Source organism: Choristoneura fumiferana, chromosome 15 (assembly GCF_025370935.1).
Source record: "Choristoneura fumiferana chromosome 15, NRCan_CFum_1, whole genome shotgun sequence".
Taxonomy (NCBI): Eukaryota; Metazoa; Arthropoda; class Insecta; order Lepidoptera; family Tortricidae; genus Choristoneura; species Choristoneura fumiferana.
The window spans coordinates 12,154,229-12,180,884 of NC_133486.1; the positions used below are offsets into that span (position 1 = coordinate 12,154,229).

General features: G+C 36.3%; 2 protein-coding genes across 2 annotated transcripts in view; one reads left to right on the forward strand and one right to left on the reverse strand.

The window, feature by feature from the left end:
* The window catches only part of LOC141435616 (uncharacterized), a 281,017-nt gene that overhangs the window by 53,683 nt on the left and 200,678 nt on the right, over positions 1-26,656 (forward strand). The window lies entirely within an intron of this gene.
* LOC141435454 (uncharacterized) lies at positions 20,682-24,199 on the reverse strand. The gene is made up of 2 exons (XM_074098136.1): positions 23,360-24,199; positions 20,682-23,029 (listed from the first exon to the last, which is right to left on the reverse strand). Exons 1-2 carry the CDS (start codon positions 24,155-24,157, stop codon positions 22,571-22,573), a joined length of 1,257 nt encoding a protein of 418 aa, XP_073954237.1. The 5' UTR covers positions 24,158-24,199; the 3' UTR covers positions 20,682-22,570.

The following is a 26,656-nucleotide window of genomic DNA, read 5'->3' on the forward strand; positions in this document are numbered from 1 at the left end:
AGAATTATATGAGTATTAGTGACGAAGATATCGATTTTTAAAGATAAAAACTTATTATAAAGAAGACTTTTTTTTTCAGATTATAGGCAGTATAGTACTTTCGTTCATCATCATCCCAGCCTAAATACGTCCCACTGCTGGGCACAGGCCTCCTCTCAGAACAAGAGGGCTTGGGCCATAGTTCCCACGCGGGCCCAGTGCGGATTGGGAACTTCACACGCACCATTGAATTGCTTCGCAGGTTTGTGCAGGTTTCCTCACGATGTTTTCCTTCACAGCAAAGCTCGTGCTAAATTTCAAATGTAATTCCGCACATGAATTTCGAAAAGTTTGAGAGTCGATAGGTCAATCCACTAGCCTAGGCCACCACGGCTTTTACAATACTAGTACTTTCGTTAACAATTGATAAATATGTACATCAAAGTCGTTTGTGCTTTAATTTAAACTGCGATAGCATCGACACTATGGGTAGTGTTGCTTCCTAGAACTGCGATACCTAGTATCGATACTATTTATTACAGTTCTAGAAAGCAATTTGTTTTTTCCTTCCTAATGTTACTTTTTTTTGTGTATCGAAAATGAGTAAATGAACGATGTCGCTTTTTAGAGTCGCGATAGTATAACCTTATCATCATCATCATCGCCATATCAGCCGTAGGCCGTTAGTGATGGTAATCGATGGCGAAATAATCGATTAATTGAGAATTGATTATTTTAACTGTGTCGATTTCAATTAATCGATTAAGGGCGCCCATAGTATCGATTAGTCGATTAATCGAATCGATATCGAACATTCCTACGGTGTTGCCAGATGTACCGCTTTTCCGCGTTTTACAGTTTAAATGTGTTTAAAGTGAAATAAAATGGGTGACACTATTTCCCGGCCGTAAAATACTGACATGGACATACCGACCCGATATTTCGTGCACTCGCCCATAAAAACTGGTGTCAAACTGACAGGAGTTTCTATGGGCGTGTACTCCAAATATCATGTCGGTATTTCCATGTCGGTATTTACGGCCGGAAAATAGTGTCACCCATTTTATTTCACTTAAAAAAAACGTAAAATATCGATTAATCGGTGTAAAATTATCGATTAGATCGATTATTTAAATTTTTCGATTAATCGATGACTTCTCGATAATTTTACATGGATTAATCGATTAATCGATATCGAACATCCCTATAGGACGTCCACTGTTGGACATAGGCCTCCCCGATGTACCTTCAGTTGCTTCGGTTGCGGTTGCGACTTTAACTAGGGTCACCCGTCCATCTCGTTGGCGGACGTCCTACGCTGCGGTTGCCGATCCGCGGTCGCCACTTGAGAACCTTTCGACCCTAACGACCGACAGTATGAGGAAGGGAAAAAAAACGAATATTTTATTATAAATATAGTCTTAACGTTATTGCGATTTGTTTTACTTATACGAAAACCATCGATGTAAAACTATCGACACCATGGTACCACTAGCCTCTGTCCTTGTCCTGCGCACGCGCCGCTCCCACGGCGCCTTTGTCACACGGAAACCGAACCCACGAACTGTGGGAAATGTAACCGACAATTTGGTTCACAGGGCTAGTTTCATTTGAATGTGTTTTTTTACACTTTGATTTAATTAAAACATTCGTTTAAATATATCTCAATTCAATTCAATTCTTCTTTATTGCAAACATGGTGTTTGTACAGATATAAACACATAATTTCTCAGTTCGTTTGTAGTTAAATTCTGCTTTGAAAGTTTGCAAAGGTTTCGTTTCGTTTGAATATGGTTTTTTTACCTACTTTTATTAAATAAGACATTCATTTGTATGTAAGTGCTGCTTTAAAAATTTGAAAAGCATTTTTCGACCACTTCCTGGTATCGAATTGAGCTGAAATTCAACATAGTTATGAAATTTCAGTGACAATACAGCAATTTGGTAGTGAAATTCTGGTGGCCAGGATCGTCTCCACAGGATGACGACGACATAAAATGACACCCAATAAAAAAATAATGAACGATGAAGAATGTTTGGTTAAAAATGTTCCATGTTAACATTAATTAATAGGTTTGTGCACTGGATTAAAATTACTATGTAGGTATGAATGTTCATGACAAGTAGTTGATGATTATTATTAATTCACCATAGTTTTATTTTACAAAATGGATGGCAGAAAAAAAATACTTAACTTCAACGACAGTTTTAGGTACGAGTATTTACCCATAATGCATTAAACTTAATTTTGCATAGATTTTTTCCGAAAAACTGCAACGCATCTTCTATTTTTTCCATCGAACCAGGTATTCAAAATGTCAAACGAAAACTTTTTCAACACTAACCAATCTTATTCAAAAACTTTCTCACGCCGTTTACCAACCGGAGAGCGCCCTCACAAATTATTAACGTATCTTTTGACCCAGAAAAAAAAATCCCACATGAACCCGAAGAATTCGTGTGAATATTTTTCGAAGGCACCTCCCATTACAGGGATGTTGGCTGAGCCGATTGCGAACGCTTAGGGTTGTCATGTGCTTGGGCTAGGAGATGAGCGGGAGGTTAAGCGGAGCGGGTGTAGCAGCGGATTTATAGGTAAATCACTGGAAGATAGACCTGCTGCAGTAGAATCTTTTCACAATAAACGTCCCAGATGAAAAGACGTCCCGTCCTTGATGAAAACAATGATGGGTTACTCAGACAAAGTCGTGCCTATATTAATGACGTCTGTTTGACACATATTGTTGATCATTTACGAATCCCCCCTATAGACAATAACGATGAGATTACATCACTTAGACAAAAGCAGTTTTCAAAAGTCACTTTCATTAGTTAAACACCTAAATTATGATAATGAGAAACGGTATCCCTTGCAATGTTAATTTCTAAATAAAAGTCTTGTTTAAATAATCCGAATATGTCTATGTTCGGTACATAAATTCGACAAATCGTCGGTATAAAATCCAAGGACTCTTGTTTTGTGGCCACCATATTTAAAAGCCGTTACAAGGGCCTCGCGTGCCGAAGACCTGTATGTGACATATTTGTCCCGTGTCCCCACAACGCCAATGGCCATTGTGGGAATTCTTTTTTTACCCAATAACAGAACAATTGGGGGTCAAAACACTCGGCAGAATTGTATATTGGGTAATACGTCCTCTGAAAGTGTAATTAGACTATTCTGTTATGTACTGGAAAAGGGATATACGTATGTACGGGGACGTGCGAAAATGTGTTAACCAAGTGTAGAAAAGGTAGTTTATGCTTCTGAATATTTTAAGGAAAACAATTAGTAGTCGATTTGTGAATGCATAAGTTAATGTCAAGTGATACGTCTATATACGTTGTGTGATAGTACCTACGTGTTTATATGTTTGATGTGTTTGAGTATCTATCTACTGTTCAGTGCGTCTTCAAATGCTTTCGGAATAATTCAGCAGGTGGTTGGAATCATTGGACTGAACAAATCTTTAATTTTTTTGAGACTCAATTAACTAATTAAAGAATTGAGTTAAAAATATTATTTCATTTACTTCGTCAGTTGGATTTGTAGAAAGTATTTGACAAATTATTTTATCTTTTGTAAATCAAGCAAAAATGCCAAAATGCGCGGTAAAATTCGGGAGTGGAGGCCCATGAGGGGGGGCCATGCGATACTTCATAACACGACGTGGCGTCACGTGGAAATTTAACTGACTCTATCTTCATCATTGTTTGTTTAATTTACCACTTCAGTAACCAATATTTTCTCATAACCTAAGTGACGGACTAACCAGATTCTTTTAGGACACTCTCCTGTTGTGGTTAACAAAAATGTTAACATTCATATTGTTTTAAAGTGTACTGCGTCAAAAGCCGTGACTACAATGAGGGCTAAAAGACAGGTTCAATATCGCTAGATGGCGTTTGTATCGTGAGGTTTTATGACGTTACGGTCTTGCTTGCAATTGGCTCATTTAGTTATTAGCCATCTAGACATATTTCGCCTGTCTGTTAGCCCTCGTTTGAGCCTTTAATTCCAATCGAAACCTTTACTCGGCGTTCAGTAAAGCTAACCCAATAACCTTCTGAAATATTTCCGAAGAAATTGAGGCATTATATTATTTTGCAAATGGGCATTGTAAGTTTTTTTATATGTTTGTCATTAAATATGATATTTGAAAGAGAAAGTGTAAGAAAAACATCTTGTCGTCCCGTTTAAATAAATTGTATGTACTTACGTGATTTTATATTCAACCAAAACCACGAGAGCTTTTCCATTTTTACAATCCGCTTTAGTTTCGCACGGCGTGGAATTGATTTTAAAGAGATATAGAGTCCACTCTAACTAGATCTTTTTTCCTACACAGTTTTGTTCCCGCATAGGGTCTTGATAAACTAGGAGCTATATCTACCAACTTAAGAAGATCTCTTATTTGAAAGTATGCCCATTGAACAAGAGTTCTCGTAACGATTGACCATGTGGTATACCGACCAGTATAGTAAGAGCTCTTGTTTCACGCATCCTCTTGCAAAGCAAAGGTTTGATAAAGTTGGGTTTATGGAAAATAGGGTTGCAGGTGCTTTGATTCTGATGGGACGACGTAAAATGCAGCGGAGCGTAAAAGTATGTGATGCGATCAGGAATGCAACGTGGTGTTGCTTTCGCGATTTTGTATTTTTGATACAGTAGTTTGATATTGTAAAGTTGCTGTCAGTATCACTTTCCGAAATGCATTGGAACGCTTGTAGAGTAAAAGAGTACCTAAGGTAAACATTAAACTAAGTTAAATCATTTACTAATATTATTCTCTACCCACCAAAGATGTTGATGTTTATGTAGGCGGCTTTGGTATGTAGGACAATCCACATTGATAATGTATGAACTGCATTTTTATCTTAATAAATATATTTATTTGTATTATTTTTTTCTATGAAACTCAAAATGTCTCTGATTTCTGTTGAGTAATACTTTAAATTAAAAGATTTGCTAACAGTAACAAGAAAATGTTGCTTATAACAACTACAAAGATAAGGCCTACTAGAATCTTAAAGTTAGGTGATGTCTTCCAAAATCAGTTTTCCAATACATTATTAGCATTATTTTGGTTCCTAATTAGTAAATTTTGGCCAAACGTCAAGTAAACTAGTTCAGCTATCCTTTTTTTCTGTGAAGTATTACTAGTACGTTAGCTATTCTATTTTCTTAGTAAAATTAAAATAAAGTTGTGTTAAATACTTGTGATGTATAGATATCATTTAATAATATTGTAAATCTGTTTTAAAAAATATATCTCGTTTAGTTTCTTGCCGGATTCCTCTCAACAGAGGTTTTTCCGAACCGGTGGTAGATTTTTTACTATGTTAATTTTATTTATTTATAACAAAAAGCAATAAAACACAATACATTAAACATTTAAAAAATATGACTATGTACAAAAAATATATAACCTAGCCTAATAAATAAAAAACCCTCCTAGGTCACCGTCGCTGTTCATTGGCTGGCAGCATTCCCGCGTAGTATCGCAAGGCTAATCCTTTGCCCAAAATAGCTGCCAGCCCTCTGGTCACCTGAAACATCAATGAGGCGCGCGGATATCTCTTTCGCGATATCGCGTGCGCCTGGCCCCCACGGCCCTAGGTCTCAACACCAAACGGCGCAAAAATATAGCCCTCCTCAAGGTAGATTTTTTTGATATTCATAAGTGCTTGTTATAGCCTAAATTGAATAAAGATATTTTGACTTTGACTTGGACTTTAGTATTTTGCGTTCGGATCGCTCATTCATCATCATCATCAGCCGGAAGACGTCCACTGCTGAACAAAGGCCTCCCCCTTAGAACGCTACAATGAACGACAACTCGCCACTTGCATCCACCGGACTTGACACCGAGTTGCCGAAACGTCGAGGTAAATATTACTCGTGTGTGTTAGCGTGATAAGTCACGTTGGTGGTACTTTGACTACGAGTGAAAATCACGAAAGTTTAAAACGTTATAGTATGGTAACAAAGTTCACCTCACAACAACAGCGCAGCATCTACGTAGAAAAAAGTACTTACTGTTATCGCAAAGCAAAAAGGACAGCCGTTGAACGCAAGCATGCAACAACAACGAACGTTGCTTTTAATAATTTAACACATCCTAGCTCCATTTTGAAATCCGTTTACCGCTCCCACGGGATCGTCCTCTAGGGAAGCGGGCAGGAAGTTTTTGCGAGAGCGTAATGGAGACCGTTGTTTATGTGGCCATAACGACCGCGGGCATTAAAAATTCAATGTTGTTTATTAAAAGTTGGAAAGATGGCGGAAGGGGGGTGATGCAGTGTGACAGTTTAGGGGGTCACTTAACTTTTTTGTGAGTTAAATAATCTGCATTCGGGTTGCGCACTTAAAAGGAAGTAAAATCACGTATTTTGGATTTATCTACAGTATGTATATGTAACAAGGTATAATTAAATAACCGATGGTAGATTTTTTTTACATTCATAAGTGCTTGTTATAGCCTAAATTGAATAAAGATATTTTAACTTTTGACTTTGAACTAAAACCCTCAGACACCCCAAAAATATTTTTTAATTTTAAGTTAGTTGATTGCATTTATTTTCGAATACTTACCGTCCTTATTTCAAACAATATTCGTGTGTTTTGCTTAGTCAGTAATTCTGCTAGATTTATTACTCTACAGTTACATTGAAAAATGCAACCTCCTTTCAGTGTTTTCAAGCGTAATACAGCCTTTTGTCGACAACCTGCTAACCGCTCCTCAACCGCCGCCAAAACCGCTACTTCTATGGCTCAACAACGAGTGCACCAAAGTGCGCGCACGCGGCTACCCAGTATAATTACAAAGGTCGAATTATCAGGGCCACAAGGGTGAAATTACACGCCGTGAGCTGTGGCATGGGGATGCTTGAAAGTCTTAAGACTATTGTGACCCACATACGGGATAAGGCACTTGAGCTTTTTGACTCGGTTTGTGCATTTTGAGGGGAACAGAGATAGCCACCAAGATAAATTACTGGTCACCAAAAAAGAAAATGGAGACAAATAAATATCAAATGACGGTGTCTCAAAAAAACTTTTTAATCATTTTGAATGACCCCATGTGTATGAAACACCTTTATATAAGCTCGTTGTGCAAGTTGTTCCCCTGAAATTTAAATTTGTTTTTGTTTATCACGCCAAATTACTCGAAATCCTTTTAAGTTAAGAGTCCGGCCTTTGAGAGAATTTTTCATTATACGCTTTACTTACAGTGTTGAGTTGCTTTACTAAAATGACAGGGATGAAATATTTAAAAGCTGTACATATGTTGAGAATGATGTGCTTATGTACAGTCGAGGGCATAAATATCTATGCAGTTTTACCGTCAAAAATATGTATAAATCGACCTTACGGTTAGGTTAGATGGCATAAAGTTGTAAGATATTTTTGGCGTCTTGGTAACGTAACTACATTATATTATATTTATGATCCTGACTGTACATAACTACATGTTTTTTTTCTGTGATTAAGTACATACGAGTATATGTTGTAAAAAAACCGGCCAAGTGCGAGTCGGATACATTTTTTTTTATTCGACTGGATGGCTAACGAGCAAATGGGTTTCAGACGCGTTGCCAACCTAGAGGCCTAAGATGGGATACCTCAAGTGCCAGTAATTTCACCGGCTGTCTTACTCTCCACGCCGAAACACAACAGTGCAAGCACTGCTGCTTCACGGCAGGATTAGCGAGCAAGATGGTGGTGGCAATCCGGGCGGACCTTGCACAAGGTCCTACCTGCGTATAAAATATTAAATAAACAAGAGCGTATCGGACACGCCCGAAATAGGGTTCCGTAGCCATTACGAAAAAAATAAGTAATATTTTTCTAAGGATTTCGTATTTTGTACGGAATATTCCAAGTCTAGGTATATTTTATACCTTAGGCTGCTATTTACTCTTAAACTACTAATAATTCTCAATTCAAATCGGTTTACCCGTTTAAGAGCTACGGTGCCACAGACAGACACAAAGAGACACATAGCGGTGAAACTTATAACACCCCTCTTTTTGCGTCGGGGGTTAAAAACAGTACCTAGTCTTGAACTCGTGTAATATTAAAATACTGCGCCATTGGAATGTTTTTATTATTGTTACAAACATAAAACCAAAAAAATCCAACTGCAGAATTCTTTTTGGTATTGAAAACAAACTATATATTATTATCACATCTTCGTACAAGCGCTACTTTCAGTATTTATATAAAAGCGAAAATTGTTCTATAGGTAGGAATTAAATTTCATTTTGAGGAGAAACGCGCGTCTCTTATTAAATTTCTAAATAATGTTTAGCTAATGTAAGTATCGCTAGATTAATTTTAGCTTTTCAGAAATTCTCAAAAGGTAATCAAAGAGCCTTTTCTTTGATTATCTATCTTTACTATTATAAAGGGGAAAGTGAGTTTGTTTGTTACGCTTTCACGTCGTAACTACTGCACCGATTCCTATGAAATTTTGCATACGTCATATTAGAGGTCCAGAATAAATAATAGGATATTTTTAATCCCGAAAAAAATTGCCATTCCCAAGGGATAACCAAAAGTTTGTTTTTGTACTCTAACCGCGGAGCTGACTGAGCTGACTTAATAATGTGTTAAAAAGCATGCTTGCTTGCTTGCTGCTGCACCATTTCTTGCATAATCACATGCTTGCTTACACGATTGCTTCCACGCTTGCTTGCATGATTTAATGCATGCTTGCTTGCATGCTTGCTTGCATGCTTGAATGCAGGCTTGAATGCATGCTTACTACTAGCACTATTTCTTGCAAAATTTCATGCTTGCTTGCATGCTTGAATGCATGCTCGAATGCATGCTTGCTTGCACTATTCCTTGCATAATTACATGCTCACTTGCATGCCTGCTTGCATGCCTGCTTGCATATTTGTTTGCCTGCTTGCATGCCTGCATGCTTGCTTGCATGCTTGCTTGCATGCTTGCTTGCATGCTTGCTTGCATGCTTGCTTGCATGCTTGCTTGCATGCTTGCTTGCATGCTTGCTTGCATGCTTGCTTGCATGCTTGCTTGCATGCTTGCTTGCAGCAGAGCTTGCACATTCCTTGCATAATTACATGCTTACTTACATGCTCACTTTCATGCTTGCTTGCATGCTTGCTTGCATGTTTGCTTGCATGCTTGCTTGCATGCTTGCTTGCATGCTTGCTTGCATGCTTGCTTGCATGCTTGCTTGCATGCTTGCTTGCATGCTTGCTTGCATGCTTGCTTGCATGCTTGAATGCATGTTTGCTTGCATGCTCGAATGCATGCTTACTACTAGCACTATTTCTTGCAAAATTACATGCTTGCTTGCATGCTCGAATGCATGCTTACTACTAGCACTATTTCTTGCAAAATTACATGCTTGCTTGCATGCTTGAATGCAGCTTTGAATGCATGCTTGCTTGCATGCTTGCTTGCATGCTTGCTTGCATGCTTGCTTGCATGCTTGCTTGCATGCTTGAATGCATGTTTGCTTGCATGCTCGAATGCATGCTTACTACTAGCACTATTTCTTGCAAAATTACATGCTTGCTTGCATGCTTGAATGCAGCTTTGAATGCATGCTTGCTTGCATGCTCGAATTCATGCTTGCTTGCACTATTCCTTGCATAATTACATGCTTCCTTACATGCTTGCTTGCATGCTGACTTGCATGCTTACTTGCACGCTTGCTTGCATGCTTGCTGCATGCTTTAATGCATGTTTGCTTGCATGCTCGAATGCATGATTGCTTGCACTATTCCTTGCATAATTACATGCGTCCTTACATGCTTGCTTGCATGCTGACTTGCATGCTTACTTGCACGCTTGCTTGCATGCTTGCTTGCATGCTTGAATGCATGTTTGCTTGCATGCTCGAATGCATGCTTGCTTGCACTATTCCTTACATACTTGCATGCTTGCTTGCAAGCTAGAATGCAGCTTTGAATGCATGCTTGCTTGCATGCTCGAATGCATGCTTGCTTGCACTATTCCTTGCATAATTACATGCTTCCTTACATGCTCACTTGCATGCTTGCTTGCATGCTAGAATGCAGCTTTGAATGCATGTTTGCTTGCATGCTCGAATGCATGATTGCTTGCACTATTCCTTGCATAATTACATGCTTGCTTGCATGCTTGCTTACATGCTCACTTACATGCTTGCTGGCTTGCTTGCTTGCTTCTTTGAAATGTTAATGGTTAACGCGAGCGAAGCCGCGGGTAAAAGCTAGGTGAGAATAAGAATACACCTAATGCTTTGATGACAGTTTGTTTTGTAACACGAAGTTTAATGTAGACAGACATTCCTTCGTCTTTGAACATGAAATTACCGTGTGACTCACTCATATTTTAATTAAATAAATCTGGATGAAACGTGAGCTACGTTTACGTCTTAAATCGAGTTTAGCTTGACATGTTTCGGGCTATTTCGCAGCCCTTCCTCTAGGTGCAACGCGACACGGTGGCTGTCCGCGTTTTGCAGCAGCCAACATGGCGAGCTAAGCTCGATTTACGAAGTGAGTTAGGTATGTGGGTTTATTTCAATAAATATGATTCCTTCATCTATTTTCATCTCCGATCTCCTATACGTCCCACAGCCGGGCACAGATCCTCTCTCAGAATAGAGAGCTATAAGGGGGTACTTAAGTAGTTCCCACGCAGACCATGCGTAACATCCCCCTACTAACCTAAAATAATTAGTCCGTAGGTGGTAATTAGTTTAGAGTAAGTTATGTAGCAAAATTAATATTAGGTACAAAGTTTGTGTCACAAGGGAGCAAAATGATGTATTTACAGCGAGGGCGGTACATTGAATTCAGAATGTAGCGAAGGATTCTACAATAGAATCCTGAGCGTAATGTAATAAGGGATTCAAGTGAGGGATTAAAATAATTTTGCTCCCGAGTGAGTCAACAACTTTTCACACCGAGTATGACGAAAATTGTAATAAAAATATTTCTTTATAATTAAAGAGAGTTAAAAAAATTGCATTTTTAAAAAACACTTGGAAAAGCCTTGATAAGAAAAGTTGCACTTTGATACCTTTTGTCAGGGAAGAAAAGTTACTTCTCTGAATGAAAGGTGTGAAAATGTAAGTTAATGATTAGGTATGTAAAACGAAACATTATAATATAATGTTCTACATTTCTGTTTGAATGTACCTAGCTAATAAATAATGATACACAAATCCCATCTCAAATTGATACATATTTGCATTACTCGAATCCCTAAAGACGTGTTAATTATCTTAACAACGCATGTTTAAAGCAATTCTAAGTACAACAGTACTAATATCGCAACATTACACTGCTAGAAACAACCATTTCCTATCCCAAAAGATCATTTAGTGTAGGTATAAACTAGTGAATCCATACTAATTATTATAAATGTGAAAGTGTGTGTATTTGTGTGTCCGTCTTTCACGTCGAAGCAGAGCGACAGACCGTCGTGATTTTTGGCATAGAGATGTCAAAGACTACTTTTTATCCCAGAAAAATGCACAGTTTCCTAGGGAACAGCGCCCGACAACTGAATTCCACGCGGGCGAAGCCGCGGGTAAAAGCTAGTATCTTAATACTTAGGTACTTAAGTATATGTATCTGTATGTATGATATGTATGTGTCTGTATGTTTATTTTCTATGTGCAATAAAGAGTTTACATGCATACATACATAATCAATTATTTTCCTGCCTTTGTGTTTTTTGGTGAAAGAGAAACGTAGGAATCCTAGTATTTCATACTTCCTATCTTATCTACACCTTCGCTGTACTTACTTAACTTAAGTTTAGTTTCTCTAGCGCAAGCGAAACCACGGGTTGAAGCTAGTTAAAAATAATGAAGTATTGATGGAGATTGTTCATTAAATATTATATTATTTATTAGGTATCTTAGCTAATCTCCGCGGCAGCGCTCCCGTGGAGTAATGAACTCATGGGTAAACTCCGTCGTTATTCCTTGTTTAGATCACAATGTTAGCATATAAGCATATTTAATTTCAGTACCTATTATAGGCTCAATTGTTTGGCTTGGACTTTGAAGAGTCAGTCAGCTTTAAAAGGTCAAGGTAAATAACTGTATTAAAAAAGCTCCTACAAATCGACTACATCAATTTCACCTATACGCTAAATATTGATATTAATTTAGCCTAGGCGTTACATCCAATATTGGAAGGTTTAGACAAATCATAGACAAATTAATAAAGCTGTATGAAATACATTGATGACATAAAAACCAAGAGGTTTGTTTTTTTAAGAAAAAAGTATATCGTCACCTGTAATATGAATTAATGTAACCGCCAAAATGACGATATTGAGTTGTATATACAGTTTGACTGCAAATTTGATGATCTGTCGATTACTGTTATTAAAATTTCGATATCTTGAAAAAAATGTCAGTTACGTTAACCAAAATCAGACCATTTTTTTCACTTTACCATATTTTTTTAATGTATGGCACATATTTCATAAGTTACATATTATTAGGTTAACGTAACGACGAATCTGTGATTGTGTATTAATGTATTGACCAAAGATGAAAAATAAACATTAATGTAAGACTCATCTGTGTCAAAATGGCTCTTACATTACTCATTTTGTGGAATATTATAACTGATTGACTGTTACGCTAAAGTCAAAGCTAGATAAAAAAACTTTTAAATCAAATCAAATGCGATGCGACAAACGCTTGTTTTTGTGACCACGCTCGCTAGTAAATTATATTTACCAAGATCAGATTAAATTAAATTTAAACCAAAAAGCAAGCATGCAAGAGATATGTGAGACAAGGAAATTTTTACTATTGGTAGGTAAATATTACAAAATCAACGAAATGCTTGTTAAAAATGTATTTACTACAAGTTAAACTAGCTTCAAATATTATTCTGTGTCAGTAACAGTAAAGTTTTCGTATTTTGTGTAGTACTTATGCCTCTTACATTATTATTTGTCTTCTCAATTTTCGACTGTTGGAGGTTACATTGAATTTGTATATTTATTTTAGACGGACCTGGTCCTTACGTTAATTCACTTATTAGGGACTTCCCGTCTATCTCTTTCCTTTTGAAGCTTTAATCCATAGGTAAAAGCGGGACATCTATACATTTGTGTGCGGGAAGCAATAAACACAACCGTGTGCGTCTGTTATGATTTGGTGGTGTGATCGATAGCATTTTAGCCAGTTCATTCGGACAAGTCGTGACAAGAACACGTGCCATTGTTATGCATCCATATAGTGATAAAAGTGGATTAATATCGCGTAAAAAAGAGCTTTTAAAACTGAGGGAAGTTGTAAAAAGGTAAGTAGCATAAAATGTATAATTATTATCACCTAAAAAGGGAGTCGAATGCTATACTGATCGTTGCCGGTGTCTAGTTTATGTACCTATGTAGGCATGTCCTACCTAACCTAACAAACATTCATTAACGTTATTAATTTGCTGAGTACTTTATTAACATAGTACCTACTTAACTTTTTATTTTAAAATGTCTTATAAATAGGTAGATATTGTAGATACATTTTCACGATTCTACGACGATCAGTTGTGTGCCACCAGCACAAAATAACAAAATTTAAATAAGAATTGCTGTTATAGCTCGCTTACAGTGGTGATAACCAGGCAGGTTATGTGAGTTAATTTAACTTAGAGCCTGGTGGTCAAAAACGTTTGACTCTAACGTTTTCATAGACGAGGTAATGACTTTGATTTGGTCGTTACATTACAAAATTACGTTAAGTAGAGCTACAATACAACATTATTTTTAACGTTGAAGTTAAAACTATTTGGAATAACTTACCAAACTTTTGTGTTTAAAATGATGCCCTATTAAGGAATTTGAAATGAACTGTTTATTTTGTACGTTTTATTTATTAATTATTAAGACAAGGGTAGCTCAATGCGTTTTATTAGTAGGGAAACACTTAAATGTCTGTTTAATGGTTAGTGGACACGATTGTTTTGTTTCTGTTGAATAAAGTTACTACCTCTTTAATATTAATGACATAATAAAATGTATTAATATAATTTTCAGAAAACAAAAGACAGAAATTAAAGATGGTAGTGATGAAGACAGTGATATTGTGGAGGATAGTGACGCTGACATACCCCCGATCATTTCAAGAAGGAAAGAAAAGGGAAAAGGGAAAGGTCAGTCTAATGCACGGGTCGTAACGAATAATCCATCGAATAATTATATGCAAAAAAATTATGTGCAACAATTGCCAATTTCCACAAAAAAGTAAATGGACCTTAAAAAGCTTTGTGACGACGAGACCACAATACGTGCAAGATTATTTAAAGCTGCCTTATGTGGGCAAACTGATTAGTTATACAATATTATACAAGATGAAGTTCCGACTAATGATGGTGAAACCCAAGACCAAAGTGAGGAAGCTGATGAAAACAACGAAAAAAATACAGTAAATAAAAAAAGCCATACAAAAAGCAAGGAATCAGACAAATAATGAAAATAAAACAGGGAAAGCTGAAGAAGTAGTTAAAGCCACCGGTACTGTTTAAAAAGGGAAAGAAAAAGCAAAGCGAGAAAAAGCACTAAAGCAAAATAGCAAATAGGACAGAAAGCTAGATGTTTTTTGTCGATCTCAGGTAAAAGTTACTATTGATTAAAAGAGGTTTAAGTCTTTTCGATTTTGATACTAAGTTGTCAAGTTTTAATAAAAACTATTATAAACCTATTATAATTTAATTAAAACTGTTTTTTGTTTCCATTAAAAGCAAAGCGAGGATAAGTAGCAAAAAGAATAGGAGATAGGTGTTCTATTGTGACAAATAAAAACAAAGCGAAGAAAAGCAGTAAAGAAAAGTAGCAAATAGCAAAGAAATTAGGTGTTTTCTTATGTCAATTAAAAGCAAAGCTAGGAAAAGCAGTAAAGAAAATTAGCAAATAGGATAGAAAGCTAGGTGTTTTTTTGTTAATCTCAGGAAAAAGTTAGTACTTATTGACATCTAAAGAGGTTCAAGTCTGTTTTTTTTTTATACTAAGTTGTAAAGTTTTTAGTATAACTATTAAACTGTTTAATACTTAAAAACCTGTTTTATTCATAACTTACAACCCTACCATTAATTAACTAAACGAGAAGATTTTTTTTATACGTCAGACTTTATTACAAGTGAATAAGATTGGAATTGCTATAAATAACTCTGTATAATGTAAGTCCACATTTTGAAAAATGAGTGCCTTACGTTACTTTTTTTTATTTTTTTGTGTCATACCTTAAACTGATCTTAATTTTTTTATTACATCTTAATGTAATTACACATAAAAAAATAAAAATTAACGTAACCGCCATGCGATTTTCTAAACTATAACAACTGTCTTTATAAGACCCCATTTGTCTAAAAGATCTCACCAATATAATATAAAAGCTATAAACATAACTCCAATAGGATATGTATATAAAAAGTTACAACACTTTTTCTAATTTGCAAATTACTTTTTGGCCTCTCCTGAAAATTCGCCATTTGGTGGTTACGTTAATTCATATTACAGGTGACGATATGTCATTTTACTCCTACGTTTCGGATCCTAATCTCTAATGTAGTTAGGATAGTTGGAGTTAGAAAGCCATGAACTACACGAAATACATTAAAAGTTTATTGCGTCTAAAGCCTAAATATAAAAAAATAACACCAAAAAGAATTATACAGCAATACAGTAGTCGACCATTTGTTTATGCGTGTCTATTTTATAAAAAAACGTCATTGTAGGTTTATCTAACTAAGATAACCGACTTAGAAAAATAAAAACCTCCACATTATCATTTCAAATTCAATATCTCGAAAACGGCTGAAGCGATTTTAATAAAACATACCTAAAAATTACCGCAAAGAAACTTGTTCTTACAAAAAAAATACGCTTTAAAATCGGTTCATCGTTTTGACAGCTACAATGCCACAGACAGACACTGTCGTCAAACTTATGACACAACACTTTTTGCGTCGAGGGTTAAAAATAGGTACTAAGCTATAGCACAGTCTGAGAACATCCTTACAATAAAAAATAGAAACAAAATTATCCAATTGTCAAATAAAACGAATAACCTTCCTATTTATAAGTTATAAGGCAAACACGTCGTCAAGAGACGTCACTGGCATGGACCCCAAATCGCAGGCCGCATTACCTCTTTGTATAGCTATCCCAATTCATTGCGTGAGATAACCGCCAGCTCTAACCTCCTAGACAAGTCTTTAAGCGCTTCTCTAGTCAGACGCATCACCAGGCAAAGGCCAGACAAAAGCAACTAACTCTTTTGTTTAGCCTGAAGTTCCAGTCATCATCATTATAACAGCCGTAGGCCATTCACTGGTTCTCCGCCTTTTCGCATAATTAGTTTTACCCAAATGTTTCATTTGCCAACTTTTTTATTTCCCAAGTCATGATTTTCTCTGAAACCATAGTATTTTCGGAACTTTCATAAAACAAACCTAACCTAACCAACTGTGCTCTATAAAACCATAATAAAATTCACTGAGATTGTCCAGCAGCCCTGATGCCAGCAGGGATGATGAATTGTGTGAAAAGGCAGTATCCGCCGTCCACCCACTGTTGGACATAGGCCTCCCCAATGGACGTCCATTTGCTTCGACTGAAAGCGGCCTGCATCCACCTTGAACCCGCGGCTTTAATCAAGTCATCCGTCCATCTCGTTGGTGGACATCCATCGCTGTACTTGCCGATTCGCGGTCTCCCTTCGAGAACTTTTTGGCCCCAACGACAATGCATTTTCCTTGCTATATGGCCTGCCCACTGCCACTTCAACGGGCTAATTCGCTTGAAATTCCCCTAACTCAAATAAATTCTAAATATCTCTCTTTTATACGCCTTCATAAGCATATTAGCCAACCTGCAGTAAATTCGCTATTCTATTAAATTCTCCTACCTATCTTCACACTATATTTTGGGTCTCAATTTGCTTTCTCGAATATATTTCACGCACCAAAGTTTCGAGTTCCACCCTCACATTTTATCACCGCATTTGTAACCTTATAGAAGACGAGTGGAAGTATATTTTTCTTTGTTGGCGGAGGAAAATTTTCAAGTATGTTACATGCCTCGAAGTGAGAAATTTCATTTGAGACGATTTCACGATTTTCCTTTGCAGGTTCCCTCGGGAGAGGCCGTTGATTTATCTCGACGAATATTTTCCTTTTTCTTGTGTGTATTCAAAAAAATTGTTTTCTGTTACGTACTTTATGAGATGTCCTTTGAAAGTGTAATGTTCTCTGTTACGCCTGCTTTATTACCAAGGCGTACATAATTTCAGTATGTTCTAATTTTCTCGTGCTTGTTTAAATAAACGTACGTATATGCTTACTGATTGTGCTTACATCTACTAAAATTTCGGTTTGTATGATATAATCTTATCAGCTCTTGATGTTTTCCAAGAATCCATGAGGACGCGAAGCTGTGGTAGCCCAGTGCCATACAAAGCCATACAAACTCTCAATCCCCTTTTCACCCTCCGAGGGTTGAATTATTTCTTATATATACACATTATATAACAACAATAAATCAGAAAAAAAGCTTTCTAAGTCTAAACGTTTAGGCTGAGCGGTATATATGTCGGCGGCGGATCGTATAATCCGCCAGATCACAAAATTCCTAGGCATATCGTGAAATGGCGCCATTTCATGAACTGGCTAAGGGACATCCGCCATATCGCTCAAAACTCACTGTTAAACGATTTGCCTAGTGACGTTTAGGCAGATCATGTAATTCCTAGGCATATCATAAAACGCCGACATTTCATGATTTGGCCAGTTTAGGCAGATCATGAAATTCCCAGGCATTTCATGAAACACCGCCATTTCGGTTCTGGCGCTTCGTCGGCCGCTGCCGCGGCACGCTCGCTTCGCTCGCTCGGCTCGTGCGTTGTAGTCACAATTCATACTAACCATATTTCTCGCTTCGCTCGTCGTACCTAAATTTTTCTTTTTTTCGGCATATATCACGATGTGCCCGGTATAGAGCTGGGAATATCGACGAACGCGTTGCTCTAATCGATCTGCCGTATTGTTTCTCAGGCACATCGTAATATGCCTGGCCAACTTTTAGGCATATTATGACATGGCGCCATTTCACGATATGCCTAGGAATTCCGTGATCTGGCGGATTTTACGATCAGTCGCCGACATATAGATGTTTAAAAAGTCAAGCTTCACATCAAGCCATCGCTAGAATCTCTTACAGCAGATGCGAAAAACTTCCACAACGCTATATATAACAGTAGGTAGGTCCTCGGTACTTTAGATCCGAATAATCTACAATAAAGGCCACCCGCAAACTTATTTAACGAGTCGTTTAACAACCCCCTTAACTACTATTATAACACTAGCCAATAAACCAATAACTTTTTGCGGTCTTACAACGGCTTTGTACGCAGCAGCGTACGTAACACTTTATACAAAGTTATGACAAAACATACACAAAAACAAAATGTTATAATCTAAGCTTTACTTCGAAGGGAAGAAGGATGACTTGGACGATACATTAAGGTTTGTAGATGCAAAGTTATATTTGTCGATCGCAGGACGCATTGCTCTCGCGGGTGTGATATCCTCTTATAGTGAGACCACAGGTTTCATAGTTGTTGTTTTATATTGAAAAATATGACGTTAATGGAAAATATGCGACATATTTTCCACTGCACAGAAGAAACTACATCGTGGGCAAATTTATGGCGTGCTTTCCTTGAGACGCTGCTAATCGAATACAGATTGTAGTGAATAACGTTTTTAGGGTTCCGTAGCAAAAATGGCAAAAACGGAACCCTTATAGTTTCGCCATGTCTGTCTGTCTGTCTCCGTCCGCGGCTTTGCTCAGGGACTATCAGTGCTAGAAAGCTGTAATTTTGCACGAATATTTATATGTCAACTATGCCGACAAAATGGTACAATTTAAAATGCAAAAAAAAAAACCTCCCAGAGACGTAGTGGGTGATTTTTTTTTCTCATCCAATCTTATAGTGTAGGGTATCGTTGGATAGGACTCTTAAAACCATCAAGGGGTTGCTAAAACGATTTTTCGATTCAGTGATTAGTTTGCGACATATTCATTTTTAAAGTGCAAATTTTCATTAAAATCGAGCGTCGCCCCCCTCTTAAATCTAAACCGGTGGGTGAATTAAAAAAAAAAAATCAAGATGGTAATAAGTATATCAAACTTACAAGGAAAACTATAACGGCTAAGTTTGCTTGAGAATTATTAGTAGTTTAAGAGTAAATAGCAGCCTAAGGTATAAAATATACCTAAACTTGGAATATTCCGTACAAAATATGAAATCCTTACAAAAATATTACTAATTTTTTTCGTAAAGGCTACGGAACCCTCTTTCGGGCGTGTCCGACATGCCCTTGGCCGGTTTTTTTCCATAGTATTTTGTCGAAAAAGTTTGTATTAATTTGCTTTTTCAACCAACTTACGTACTGAAGTTTAAGAAGCTAATTGAGGAAGCTAGATAAATTGGATTTATCGGATTATCGGAAGAAATATGATAGAAAACCATTATTCACTAGATCTGTTCTTATAGAATCAAACAATCGCATATAATGAGGGTAATTTATTGAATTAGGACCAGGAGGAATGAGGAATCAGGAGGATTACTTTGTGGAGGTCCAATATTAACGGTCTATAAACAAATACTTTGCTCACCTGCGACCTTACGATAGCTTCGCCTATGCAATAAGTGTATGTTCATGCAGTTACACCGCCTCTAAGAACACTACACAGATACTCATCACACATACCTAACTATCACTACCACCACATAATGCTGACGCGTTTCGAACACAACCAGGTTGTGTCACTCTGATGATGAACTCTGGTCAAGTTCGAAACATAGAGGCTAGTTTAGTCATAAAGCAATGTAAATTTCACCCCGATGGTCAGTTTCCTCAACTATACACAATAATTGCTAAAAATAAAAACCAGGGAAATTAAATGAATCAAAAAGCAAGAAACTCATCAAAAACACATTCAAAGAAAGCACAACATCAATTTAGCAAACAAAAATATGTCAACCACTGACATTGAGTCCATTTAGTACCATTGAAATATGACACCCCCGAGGTTTTCATTTTTATGCTTTGTTTAGTAATTTCTAGATTTCCTTTAGGGTAAAAAGAAACGAAATAACGAAAGCTCTCTTGAAAATTCGGATATGATTTGCATTTACCCAGGGGAGGCCTGTTGATTTGGCAACTGGCGCACAGTGGATAAGCCTGTATACAATAACGGACAAAAATACGCCAAAAATGAGACTGCACAAGTGATAATAATGTTTTTAACTTCCGCGGTCTATATTCATAACTAATATACTTTAGGACCATATGACCGTATTATAGATATAACTGGCGAAAAAAATTATAATTCCGAGTGCATTAGACAATAAGGGTGCAGTTGTTAGGCAATTTTATAATTTAGTGATTAATGGCAATCATGTCAAAATCGCTGTTACGTTATTTCCTCCACACATCCAGTGATTATTGGTTTTAACATCAAATGGCCCCGCGCACTACTATTGGCCAAGCGATGAATGTTTTAGATCGATTGATTGTAGGCGACCTAGTGCAGTTGATAGCACATTCAGCTCGTGTGCCCAAGAGATGAGAGTTCAAAACCTGTCCAGAGCACACGCAATCTTATTTTAGATTACATTAATCAAGCGTTCTGCTAAAAAACCTAATTAACAACATTGTTTTAATAAATTGGTCTTCTCATAAATAGGTTAGCTGGAAGACATGCTTTATTAAGAATAAGCTCGCCTTTGTACTTTTCTCTGTATATTTATTTTTTATGTGCAATAATTTATTGACATACATAAATTGAATTAATTAAACAGGTAGGTAATTGCGTAAAATGTGGCCTATTTATTGAAATCAATTTTGGCTGACTTTCAATATTTTTTACTCCTGATCACCGATTAAAAGTTATAGTACCACTGTGCAGTGGCATTTTTCCCGGCCTAGGGGATGTACATACTAACACACTGTTTGATTACATCCGGGCAGTCAGGGAATTACCAGGGAACATTTATTCGCAAACGGAATAGCCGAGTTGACAAGATTTATTATGTATGCAGCCTTTAAAAACTGTGCTGTGACCAGGATTTTTTGTTTTGTAAATTTATACACGAACAAAATTTTTGGTCTCATTGGTCGTGCTAAAAAAAAAATCCTTGCAGAATGCAGAGGTCTCTGGAAAAATGGTTGCCACTGATGTAGATTACTTCAGTCAGAATTACGAACCCAACAAAACTGAAACAATATACATACATCGAATAACTTAGATTTAGGAAAATAATTAATAATATATTTACAGCAAACGAAAAAAATTACATAAAACGATATGTATCGAAACAAAAATCAGACTATATTTTTAGTGTTTCAAATAAGGTAACCCATTAGAACGCGTAAATTCAGCATTTTAAGTTTTCAGTAATAGCCTCCAGCGATATACCGCATTGAATCAATGAGATAATCCAACGTTGATAGTCATTCTTACTGACAAAATCCGGATACAAATTTCCATATTATATTACCTATTATATTTTAGCTGTTATAATAGTGTGTGTTAATTACTCATTACACTAGCTTAAAGGTCTACTTAGTTTAGCTTTTTAAAAAATATGGCTTTGAAGGATTTGAAGGACAATTTTATCAGGGTGTAGTAGGTTTTGCCGCTGCACCGTAAAAAGTCTGAAAAACGAAATTTGACCTATTAGTGGAAGAACGCTGACCGATACTAAAGGTTCAAACGGAACCCTATTGCTGTCACTCACGAGACCGTCTGTCCATCTGTCATCTATCACATGGGGTTTTACAGTCAAACGGTTGAATCTGCAGACAATGAAATTGTTAGGCATCTTGTAAAAAAACAAATTTTAGACTTTGGGTCAAAGGATACTAAAGGGGGATGCAAAAAGAGGGTGGGGTATCATTGTATAGAAACTGTTAAGCGAATTAATGTTGCATTTTGTATTTTTAAAAATATACAAAAAAAAGAAAAGAGAAGCCAACAAATTCAAACAACAAATAACAAAGACAAACAAACTAAAAGTGAGATTAAATCTCGTGATACTAAATTAGCTATTATTTAAAACGGATTAGAGGATTTATGATTTTTATAATTAGTTGCGATTAAGATAAACATAAAACATCGCGAGAATCGTATGCGTGTAATAAATTACCTACTTTTTTTCGTTGTTGTTCATTATATATGATATCTAGTGAAATTCTTATATTATATAATACATCTTTTATCACGTACATAATAACACGTAAACAAGAACGAATTATAAAATTACAATACAGTTACTACGGTACTTTATCACGCGATAAAACTCAACATCATTATTTGTGACAATCCGTAGCAAAAGGGTCCTTATGGCAGGCTGATATGCTGATATGTTAGATTGAAAATGGTTTAAAATGTTTACTTATCGTATTTTCTCATGTCTTTTAACAGATAACATAAAATTATAGCTGATAATTTACCATCGATAAATGCCGATAACGACATGATTATTAAAACTGAAGTAAAGAACAACAGGACTAAAAGAAGAAAGCTAAACTAAAGAAGCCCCAACTCTAAACAAGAATCTACCAGACCCATAATTCTATGCTTCAACGCCATGACAGTAGAACCGTCTAAATTTTGAGCCTTAATTTGAGCCATAGCAATATCCGTCATTTCTTCTTTAGTTCCTTCCAATGCTTTAAAATCCAAGGCATCCTTAGATTCTCGCACAACCATTGATGAGTGCAGGAGTCCAAAACCGAAGGTTGCTCTTGAGTATCTTCTTAAATCAGCATCGAGCTGGTCTCTTGGGAGTATCCTGTTAGATTTGAGTCCGTGGTTGGCTAATGAAAAGTCCAACATTTCGTGGTAATAGTCGATCCATTCGTGGTAATGCTTGACTCTGGTTCCGTGATCGGTGCAGTTGAAGATGAAGTAAAGAAGGTCGGCGGCGGGATTGCTTTCCTTAGAGAGTTGGTAGTCAATCATTACGTTCTCAATAACCTTTCCTTTCTGAAAATGAGAATATTATATAGTTATAGAATGTTTCATAAAGAAAAAAAAGCCTAGTTAGACTTAGTTGGTGAAAAAACTCACATTATAAAAAACGGACTCGAAGTAACTATGCTGACCATTTTTTTTATAATTGAATGCCTATTAATACAGTGTCATCATGTCATTAAGTGCAAGATTATAGTGTCCTCATTATAAGAGCATTACTTTTATGTATCATAAGTACTCGAGCTTGGTATGTCGATTTTTATGTAATTTTCTTACGGAGACTAAAGTTAATAAACCTACGGATAAATTTTCACCATTCTGATAAATGTTTTATTTACTTACCTCAAGTTTAAACATAATGTTGTTAGACCAGCAGTCTCCCTGCTGGATCACGGAGTACTTTGAATTCTTCTCGTAGTTGTAAATTTTCTTGACATGTGTCTTGGTCTGTGATAATGACCCGGTTATAATTTTTTTATACTTTTCACTGTCCATTAATGCCTTTAAATTATTCTCAGTTGCTTCGAAAAACATTTGTGTTTCGACATCCTCTTCCAAAAGCGCCCACATATTAATTATTTTTCCAACAAAGTTTTTATAAGTTTCCGGTTGGAATTCTTTTAGAGCATATGAAAGTGAATGAAAAATGGCCAAATCTTTAAGTACCAATCTCACAATTTCATTTGATAAGGGTACAAATCTGTTCAACATCTCAAAGTTGGACTCTGATAGATCTTCAAGTAGAATTAATTCATTTGGTTCTTCGTTTAATACACCGTAGCAAACGGGGAATCTTATTCTTTCGCTGTCTGGTATACCAGCTACGTCTTGCAGATTATTCAATTTCGGAATAACCTCTTGATACATAATTATTTCATTATTGAACAAAACCGCTGTTTTCATAAGTTTTCTGAGTATCTCTGCAGCAGGCGCTGATTTGCCAATCATTTTGAAAGTATCACCGTCTGATTCATGGATGAATCTTTTCACATTCGCTGCGTAATTATCACCTTTTTTTCCTACGGGTTCTACTGTTACCTTTCCTTCTTTGAATCCATGTTTTTGGAGTACACTTTCAACTAATTTTAACTGTGGTTCACTCAGACTTTCTAAGTCACCTTCAAATTTAAATAATGCCATTTTAGTTGAGAGTAAATTCAGTATTGTAAAACTTTTATATCGGTGACATTTATTCTTATAGCTTATGTTATCTCCAATCAAATTGATTATTAACAATATCTATGAAATAGGATGATTATATGAAATACCGTGATAACATCATTCTGTTGCTTGGGGTTTTGTTAATCCAAACCGCAACAGATAAGCTTTGTAGCAGAATATTTCATATTTTTTTTAAATATCAGCCTGCAAATACGCAAATTTGGAAACACAGAAAGTTTTTTTTTTCAATTGGACACAACTTGTGTTGGGGTTAAATTTTATAAAACACATCCGTGAAAATTCCATTTGAAAAGTAAGGTAAATCAGTATATTCTTACTAAAGTATCGCTAATATAAAATATATCGTCGGGTGACAAGCAAGTCACCAAGTGCCAAATACCTACTGACAACAAAGCTCGCATCTCAGTATGAAATTACTAACTAGATACGACTTTTTGAAGAGCAATAGCAGAAATTTTAGTGAGTTGTGCTTGTCAGCCGGCAATATTGCCAATTTTTTTTATTACCACCGCCCATAGACACCTGCAACACCACGGGGATTGCAGATGCGCTGCAAACCTAGAGGTCTAAGATGGGATACCTCAAGTGCCAGTAATTATTTCTCGCTTACTAAAAAAATGACGGGGGACGGTTTAACTTTTTTGATAATTTTCTTTATTTCTTACTTTTTAGTGATTCGTAACCAAAGTAGGTACATCTCACAACGATTCCATTAAGCCCAAACACGGCTTATTTACGTTGTTTTATAACAGAGTTCCGTTGCCTACCTTCCGGCTTCAGCATCAGATCACTACGAAAAAATCATTAACTTAAAGCTTCTTCTTAGTCGCTTATCTATGTATAATAATCATGGTCGTTTATAGTCGAACGAGCATTACTTAGCTTTGACGAGTTCCATTGGTCATCTACGGTCTTCTTCATCAGGTCCAGTTTACCAAATGATACTTTCTGAATGTAAATGCTTATCTTAATGTTAAAAATCCTAAAGTCGCCATAGGTGTGCCTATAAAATTTGAGGTTTGCCCTCGATTTCCCTAGGATTCCATCATCAGATCTTGGACTTGCTGACAATAGGACCACCTCAGAAGAGTACTCTTTCGAATAAAAAAAATTGACAATCGGTCCACAATTGACTGAGTAATCGGTGAACATACATAAAAAAATACAAACATTGGAACATAGAACCTCCTCCTTTTTTGAAGTCGGTTAAAAATAGACTATTTAGGCAAATAATTTTCTCTTACCTGCACTCTTATTCAAATTGTTAATTGATCAAGAAAGTCCTTTACCACACTAAGATTCAATGTCACAGTTGTGTAGCTTAAACATCAGTACTAACTACTTTCACAAATTGATGTAGGTACTACTTGCTTTGTAGACTGTGGCTTTTGAAATGGGTAATTAAATTACTAAATTGATTTCAAAAATCTGCCAATGATCATCATTTATATTCTCTGTTATTATACTCGTAAGTAACTAGGTACCTCATGGTACAAAATTAAATTATCTTTATAGAATACGAGGAACTAGTAAAACCGCTCCTATTATGCTTAATAAAAGCATAATTGTATTATTCAGTAATAAGTATATAGTCAATCCTTTTTTATTAAGAAAATATTAAGAAAATACAAAATATTTATAGGACTAAAACTACTATTAAATTAAAATAACTAAAACTAAAACTTTAATTAAAAAAAAAAGGTGGGCATCTTGGCATGGTGCCCATCACACAGGCAGCATTCCCGCGTTGAACTACGATTGAGATTCTTTGCGCGAGAAAGCTGCCGGCGCGAGGGTTGCCTGTTGCCTCCCTTAACCTATTGCTGAGCTCCCTGTGTAGCTCCAGCGCACCCTTACCCCAAGGAATTTTGAAATCGTGCCCGGGATTATTGCTAAAATGGTCTTTTTAATTGCCTATTTTGAAAATTGCCTTTATTTGCAAACTATAATTATACTGAACTGAGATTGCTGACAAATGTTATTGACATATTTAATTAAATTTGTAGTTTTTTTTTATAATAAGTAATAATAATTTTGTAGTAATTTAATTTGACTTGTTAAATAATTTGGGCATGTATTGTAACTTCAAACACAATGTACATTGTTATTTGAAATAAATTCAAATTGAATTGAATTGAATTGAGGACCTAGAGTCTCAACGCCGAAAGCAAAGAAATAATATTGGGCGCCGAGACAGCTATATTTTGTGACCTTGAGGCGTTCCCGGGCGTCGGCCGCCGCCCCATCACATTTGGTAGTTGCTGGTAGGTAGGACGCCGCCAGGGTATCTGTACAGGTAGCGTCCCACACCAGCGCACGGCCAGTCTTCCAGGGTATCAAAGACATTCATTAATATATAGCATTATTCTTGAGAATAATCTCAACAGACGTCAAACAATACTCTCTTGCCTCTTTTCCTAATAATGACTCATTAGTCATTATTACGAAAACAAAGAT

Excerpts from the sequence above, each read along its gene's own strand:
- LOC141435454 (XM_074098136.1), bottom strand. The coding sequence starts at position 24,157 with ATGGCATTATTTAAATTTGAAGGTGACTTAGAAAGTCTGAGTGAACCA. Across the intron at positions 23,030-23,359 it reads ACATTATGTTTAAACTTGAG|AAAGGAAAGGTTATTGAGAA; the intron begins GTAAGTAAATAA and ends TCTCATTTTCAG.